The sequence below is a fragment of the Sinocyclocheilus anshuiensis genome, unplaced genomic scaffold (genome assembly GCF_001515605.1).
Source record: "Sinocyclocheilus anshuiensis isolate Anshui unplaced genomic scaffold, SAMN03320099.WGS_v1.1 scaffold415, whole genome shotgun sequence".
In the NCBI taxonomy this organism is placed as follows: Eukaryota; Metazoa; Chordata; class Actinopteri; order Cypriniformes; family Cyprinidae; genus Sinocyclocheilus; species Sinocyclocheilus anshuiensis.
Genome location: NW_015552655.1, coordinates 1,204,015 through 1,212,419, shown reverse-complemented (window position 1 = coordinate 1,212,419; position 8,405 = coordinate 1,204,015). Strand labels below are relative to the sequence as shown.

The 8,405-nt window shown below is 37.3% G+C and overlaps 1 protein-coding gene across 2 annotated transcripts in view; it reads right to left on the bottom strand.

The window, feature by feature from the left end:
• The window catches only part of dcun1d3 (defective in cullin neddylation 1 domain containing 3), an 11,622-nt gene extending 3,235 nt beyond the window's left edge, over nucleotides 1-8,387 (bottom strand). The window contains exons 1-3 of one of the 2 annotated variants that reach the window (XM_016458734.1): nucleotides 7,965-8,387; nucleotides 5,010-5,080; nucleotides 1,544-2,103 (exon numbers count right to left, since the gene is read on the bottom strand). In XM_016458734.1, coding sequence (XP_016314220.1) covers nucleotides 1,544-1,977 — 434 coding nt within the window. In that variant the 5' untranslated portion in view covers nucleotides 1,978-2,103; nucleotides 5,010-5,080; nucleotides 7,965-8,387. The remainder of the gene's footprint in view (nucleotides 1-1,543; nucleotides 2,104-5,009; nucleotides 5,081-7,964) is intronic. The other variant, XM_016458735.1, reaches the window with a different exon arrangement.
• Nucleotides 8,388-8,405: the final 18 nt, after the last annotated feature.

Below are 8,405 nucleotides of genomic sequence, written 5' to 3'. Positions count from 1 at the left end.
CCAAACAAAGTAGTTTCGCTTTCACAACGAAACACAGCGTCACACACGGCAGCCTAGAGTGAGCGGTGGCGGCCTAGAGTGAGCAGAGGTCTGGGGCTAGAGTGAGGAACGGCCGGAGGGCTAGAGTAAGCAGAGGCGGCGGGCTTGAGAACAGCGCAGCCGGAGTTACGCCTTCTTTCTTTGCATGTACATTTGGGCGGCGTTATGCAAATCTTCCCAGATATTGACTTAGGTATGTGGGGGCGTGTTAGAACGAGCCGTTTCAGGTAGGTGTGGCTGACTCTTAACTTTTATAAAGAATATCTCTTTGGATTTGAGACTTTAGAAAAATTGAAATCGCATCATATGACCCCTTTAAAACTTGACTCTTCTGTAGTTCTGTACTTCTGTAGTCTCATTCCGGCGTAATAATCAAGGAACTTTGCTGCCGTACCATGGGTGCAGCAGGCGCAATGATATTACGCAGCGCCTGAAAATAGGCTAACTTCTGTCAACATAAAGTTCCTTGATTATTACGCCAGGATATTGGAAAATGAGCCTATTTTCAAAAATAGTGGAGTGTTTCTTTAAGGCCACATAAATACTGGGGAAAAAACCCACTGCCAAACACTTGACTGCAAACGGCGTCATTGCAACACTTTGAGGTGATGAAGCAATCTTTGCAAGTTTCTGTCTGTTTCTGGAGGAACTGCAGTGACTAATGGTCTCTCAACTCCAGTGCTATTCAACAAGAACACTGGAAAAACATCCATTTTTTACTTTGCTTTCTTCAACTTAACTTTTACTTTTTCCCTCAGACCCTTATAATATCCACAATGATGTGCTGTAGAACTCTTTGCAGAACGCAATATTAGTGTATTATGGTACAATAATTCAATTTTGACTGTTGAATTATGAAAGAACTGTTACAAATGATGATTCGTGTCACTTCCAGGACTTCTTCTGCAGATTAAATGGAAGATCAAGCTCTGTGCATTGCATTCTGGGATACGGTAATCAACTGCACAGTATAAATACTGAATGACACCTTCAATAGTGTAAAAACATATAGCACACACAAACAAAAAATGTGCTTCACTTGTCATCTTGGATGGATTTTATTATGAAGCAGTGCATTCTCAAAGTTTTTTTTTTTTTAAGAAATTAATACTTTTATGAATGAAGGATACATTAAAATGATCAAAAGTGTCAGTAAAAACATTTATAATGTTACAAAAAAATTATATTTCAAATAAAGCTGCACTGATATGAAACTGTTTTCAACATTGATAATAATCAGAAATGTTTCTTGAGCAGCAAATCATCATATCAGAATGATTTCTGAAGGATCATGTGACACTGAAGACTGGAGCAATGATGCTGAAAATTCAGCTGCGCATCACAGGAATAAATTACATTTGACAATATATTCAAATAGAAAACAGTTATTTAAAATCGTAATAATATTTCACATTTTTACTGTATTTTCGATCAAATAAATGCAGCCTTGGTGAGCAGAAGACGCTTCTTTCAAAAACATTAAAAATCTCAATTTCAAACTCACCTTGTAAACTTGCACATGGTAGCAGCCTGGAACTTCCACGCCAGCACCAGCACTCTGAACTCAGCCGGATCGACGCACAGATCGTTGCAGAAGTGCTCCATCCCCTCCTCCAGGATGGCATCTTCATGCTCGTCCTTATAACACAAGAACAGCTCGTCGATCCGATCGAGCGACACTCCTTCCCCGTCCTGTGCGCTCGGCTCCCGACGCACGTCTGCAGAGACGGCCGGAGCCGTGGTGCCCTCCACCGTCACCTCGGACACTTTGGTGCCATTGAATATGACATCGGCGGAGGACTTGGCCACTTCCTCCTTGCGCGTGCCGCCCGTACCGCCGCCGCCTTTTTTACCGTGCGATTTCCCAGCATCCTTTTCGCCACTTTTACTGCCCAGAGAGGATGTGGGGTTTTTACATTTAGTCACACACTGCCCCATGTCTCTCTCGCTCTCGTTCCCGTATTGGTGGTCCTGTCCGCGTCCTCTCTCGGAGGTCTTCCCTCAGGTCCAGACGGCCCCTGCTAGACGCCGCTGCTCTGGCTGACGGACAGCAGTCACCATGCCCTAAAGATTCAAAGATTCATTACAAAGAATCAAACAGAGAGTCACTTTAAAGCATCACTGAAATATGAAGTATAGGATCAATTACGCTTCAAGTTCATGTCAAGCCCGAGACACATTGCACGATTTTCGTCTGTCCCAGAGGAAACAATCGTGGCTCCTAATCGGTGGTTCTGTGTCGTACAGTGAGAGGCTCAAAGACGGCCGTTGTCACGGTCTTGCGACCAAAGATAGCCTACGATACAGCATGATCATCGCACAGTGTGTTTGCTGCAACGATCCACGTTTACTTACCAGCCAATAAAAATGCGACACGAAATCAACGTGACATGGCGCTAAAACAAGGCTCTTATGCCTGCCTCTTTCACCGCTTCCACTTTTTTTCAGCACACATAAAAACTACAACTGCGATTTATCATGCTCTTCTTGTTTACCACTAGCGCATGATGTTTTATTCTTCTATAGTAGCGTGCGTCGTATCGTACGAGTCAATAGGTGTCCATCGTCGTACAGTCTAAACACGTCGTAGCCAAGTTTATTAGATCCATGTCGCACAGTGTGATCTGCAATGATCTTATAGGATTGCTAAAATCGTGCAGTGTCTCGGGCTTTAATTTAGCTCAGTGTAAATGTCAAAGAAGGAGGTTTTCACAACCCTTTTCATCCCACTTCCAAAGAACAATGACGATCAGATGAAGCTATATTGCACGTATATTGTTCCTCTTTTTGAGGCCACAAACACAAAGTTCCCTAGATGAACCTGAGCTTCACTTCCTTCCACACAGCGTTGTCGTATCTCACTGCGGTTAACACTCCCTATTCTTGAACTGTTTTCTGAATTGTGATTTTTTTTTAATTCTGCATTTCTTTTTGGAAAAGCAGATCATTGAATCATCTTGTATGAATCTTATCCAGCCAAACAAAGAAAACCAGTAATACAGTGTGTGGTAAATTGCAGCCTGTCAGTGAATGAGAGGCAAGGCGGGACGTTAACTAACCAGTGTGGTGAAGTCTATTCATTGTGGTCGCTGAACTAGTATTCAGTGTATGATGGCATGCGTAATGATTCTCGCAGCCGCTGCTCCTCCCGCATTCTGATTGGCTACATGAAGAACTCATAAATGCTTCCATCGCGACAGGAGCAAATGTACTGAAAATCTGTGTTACTAGGCCGGGGCGAGTTGCACAGACCTGGCTAAACGTCGCAGCATCCCACTCAGAATAACACATTAATAATGAGCCGTTTGTGTCTTCAGAGGAATGAGAACAATGCGTGTCCATAATTCATCATGTGGGTTTCTTTGTTTGTGGCCTTTGTTTATGTGTTCCATATGAAATAAAACAGATTTATTTTTCTCTCAAGCACAGAATAGCCATGAGACACAGTTTACTTATGAGCACCATTATGTTATGCCTTTGAAACATATATTTAAAAAAATAATTTAACTGTAACAAACTACAGAATGTATCAAATATGAATTATTGCCGTAATCAGTAGTAGTAGTAGTATATTTTTATTTAATGCCATGTCAGCATCTTAGGCTATTTTCATGGCAAAAACAATACAAAAATTCAAGTATAACAAATACAATGAAAACCAGCAAACAAACAAACACAAGTTATATTACACAAGATTTTTTACGTTAACATATGATAAAAATTCTAAAACTTTTTCTGCAAAATTATACTAAATAACTCTTTAAGTGGCTTCATTTCATAAAAGAGTTTTCTACATACATTAAAAGCTAGACAGTCCAATAAAATATGTTTATTGCCGTAACCAGACATGTGAAAAATCCAATACAAAGATTCTCGACAATGTGTTTTATTGTTGAATTGCAACCTTTGGCTAACAATGTCCTTTAGCTGTGACAGTACGTTATAAATATTATAATTAGTATATAATTAGAATAGGAAATATATATCTACTTTATTTACAATTATAACAGAGATTATATACAAAATTTAAAGTAGAATATTTACTTTAAATCAATCACTAATAATAATGTAATATAATGTATATTTGTTATTTTATCTATTTCATAAATAATTATATAGAGAGACAGCAGTTTAAGAGAGTACTTACAAAATTAAGTATAATATTTACATCATATTAATAATTATTGATTATAATTTTCACAGAGACTATTTACAAAATTATAGAATACTTCAAAATCAATATTCATATACTATTTATTGAAATTAATTTTATTTTTTTATTTATTTTATACAGAATTTAAATAGAGAGAGAGAGAGAGCATTTTAATACAGGATATTTATGAAATTACAAAATTTTGCCTTCTATCTTTACCTTCACATTAATAATTATTAATGATAATTATTTATCATTATATTTTTTTATTTATACAGTATAAATGTAGACAAGAGAGACTATTTAAAATATTATAAAGTAGAATATTCACTTAATATATTATTTATTTTATATAGAATGAAGCAATGCAAACAAGCAGAACATTTTATGAGAGAACACATACAATATTATAAAGTAGACTATTTACTTTATATTAATAATTTTTAATTATCATTTTATTTTTACATAAAATCTATATTACAAATAAAGGGCATTGTTATTCTTAAAAAGCAGCGTTCTTGAGCTGCTGCTCCATAATAAAAATATATACTACGGACAGAAATGTTAATTAAAACATTATTTCATCTAAATGAAGTGTCACCCTTATGCTAGTAGATCTAGTGGTGACATGTAAGTTAACCTTAACAGCTGGTCTCTATGGATGCTGTGCAGTGACATACACCGCAACGCTGCATCGACCAATCAGCATCCAGCTGAGGAATGATGCGCTTTATAACGAGCGCTGAGGTGAGCAGCTGGGATCAGAGCGATCAGGACACACACGTGTGGTGTAGTAGTGTGGGACGCACTGACTCACCCAAATCCCTGAGCACTGAAGCGACGTGTCATCTGAGGAAACTCCATGGAGACGGCGGAACATCCGCTAGCCTGAGCCCAAGCAAACCAAAGAGCTGTTAGAAAATGAGACGGCACACAGAAACAACACACACCACAATCTGCAGCATCTACACAACACACCTCAGTCCTCCGACACACTTTCACACACCCCATCACAAGACTGGAAACGTTTCCTCACGCTCTAACTAACTAACTAACCAACCGACCCACAACACAATACCCACGAGGTAACCTAAATAAAACATAGAGGTGTTGGATTGCTGGTGTGACCGATGCCACGATTAAATGACATATAACCTGACTGGGGTCATCGTCACAGCAACCATTATAATACCATTCATATGCGAGAATCATTACGCATGCCATCATACACTGAATACTAGTTCAGCGACCACAATGAATAGACTTCACCACACTGGTTAGTTAACGTCCCGCCTTGCCTCTCATTCACTGGCAGGCTGCAATTTACCACACACTGTATTACTGGTTTTCTTTGTTTGGCTGGATAAGATTCATACAAGATGATTCACACCTGATGGGGATGTGGCCAGCAGCTGGGGTCAAAGGTCAAGAGTGAGAACAAATTCACATTTGCAGGTTGATAATCAACACCCATTTACTTCCATTATGTGCTGCATTTACCAGTGTAACAGGATATAAGAAAACTTGATCGGACGGTGAAAACTAGCTATCACATACAAGAAATGTTAGTAATATAGTAATTTTATATTTATTGATGTACTACATGGTATGTAATAGTACTGTATGATTTGTATACTCATTTACCATAGTATTTACATGCCACTCCAAAGCACTTAAAATACATATCAATTAGGGCTGCACAATTAATCAAATTTCTAATCGCGATTACAATTATGGATGCCACAATTACGTAATCGTTCAAAGCGGCAATTAATCGTTCAAAGTCCACTTATGTTATTCTGCACGCTTAAGATATGTTTTTTTCTTTCTACATGTTATCTTAAGGGTTTTTCCATTGTTTTAATTTTAGTATAACATTATAATACCATTCATATTTTTACTTTTTTATAATTTAAAGAAGAAACCAATCCGATGTATATTTGACATTTGAGGCTTAATACTATAGAAAAGCACTAAAGGTTTTTCAGATAGATTGTTTTCAGCTTGTTTATTTTCATATAAAAATACGGCATGCAGTTGCATCAAACAATGGTATAAACATCATTCAATGTAAATTGTGATAATCATAATTAATAATCGCAATTACAATTTCAAGGGAATAATCGACTATTATGATTTGTCATAATCGTGCAGCCCTAATATCAATAACCTATCCAAAAAATACTAATACCACAGTCAGATACCTTAAAGCAGAGGTTTTCAGTTTTCTTTTGATGCAATGGGCCCCCAAATATCATTATTCTGCAATTTACACTATGAAAAAAATATTATAAATGTTTAAAATATTATTTGGAAAATACCTAGTTTCTAGCAATATTTTGTGTTTTTTTCCCCCTACTTATATTATTTATTATAACCATTTATTATGCTACTGTAAAATTGTATTTACTCATTTATTAAATATTTTAATCTAATTTTTATTTATATATTTTAATCTTATATATTTTAATTATTTATTCATTTATTTTTTATTTTAATCTAATGTTTATTGATTTCAATCTAACGTGATTATGTCAATCAACATTTTTATTGGTTTATAATTGATTCTTTTTCATTTAATTGTAATTTAATCTTTAATTTAAATCTTATTTTTGTTATTTATTTAGTTAAAAATGACACTACTTCAATTACATTTATAAATGTAAAAAATATATAATTTTTTACACAGGTTTTCTCTTAACTTTTGCACAGATCCACCAGCACAGCCCCCAGAGCCCAGTTTGAAAACCTCTGACCTAAGGTACTTCAAAGAATACCATGGTTAAACCACTGTAAAACACGGTAATACCATGGTTAAACCACTGTAAAACACGGCAATACCATGGTTAAACCACTGTAAAACACGGCAATACCATGGTTAAACCACTGTAAAACACGGCAATACCATGGTTAAACCACTGTAAAACACGGCAATACCATGGTTAAACCACTGTAAAACACGGCAATACCATGGTTAAACCACTGTAAAACACGGCAATACCATGGTTAAACCACTGTAAAACACGGCAATACCATGGTTAAACCACTGTAAAACACGGCAATACCATGGTACTTCATTGTTAGTGAGAATAACTCATGTTTAATATCAACTCCTGACAGTTCCATTATATGAAATGTCATTTATAAATAAATTATTTGAATATAATCGACATGATTATATAGTCAGTTATGTACTAACAGTTAACTTGATATGGACTATTATTTATGAAATAGATGCTTACACACATGCTGTCTATCTAGTCAGCATTTTAGGGCATCACAGGCAAATGCAGCCTTTTGAGCATCTAAATTACACATACCCCATTATTAGGCCATTTATTTTATATATATGCAGCATTTTTAGGCATCATAGGCGATATTTGATTCCGATAATGCTGTCTATGTAAGCAACTCACTAGATTTGAGGCACAGCCAAGAGTCTCTATCAGTATAAATGAGAAACTTTTGCTTTAAATTACGATTAACTGTCCGTCTATATAGCAAAAACACCAACTATCCTAAATAAATGAGCTCTAGAATCATACTGATAGGTCTGATATATTAATATGTGACTATTTGAGTACCGAAACAATGAATGTGACAGTTAAAAGTCTTTTTAAAGAGCTGATCTCATGTTAGCAGCTTAGCTGGTTAGCTTCAGATGGGGCTGGTTCATTTATACACACCAAACTTCATTTAAACTCTAAAATGTGTAGATTGTGGTCAGAAAGGCAGCAGAGATGTGAAGTGAAGGCGTTTTGTGTTGATTTACCTGTGGAAAGATGATGAAATGCATCGGAATCAGCGCATCCCTGCGGTCATGCTAAAGCTAAAGCTAATCCCAGCCTCCAGCCGAACCGGGTCGGTTCTGAATCTCTGTGTATACGCAGGAGAAGAGCTTCTCTTTGTGTGCTTCAGATGCTCTTTGGGTCAATAGATGATCATAGTTGAAAGTTCCCCCGCATCCCTTCCCACAGACCCGACCCGAACCGAACCTGCGCTGATCCAAGCCGGTTCCGGTAAAACCTCCGCCTTTAGCAGCTCCCACACTCCTCTGGATCGCTGATTGGGGTCTGAGAGGATCGTGATGGACTCGATGCGGCCGCACGGAACCACAGAGACGCGGATCAGCCGCTGATTGATCGCAGTTTCTCTTTTTGTTTGGGTTCGAGAAGGTCTGCGCGAAAGCCGCGCAGAAATAGCTCCCCCAAAC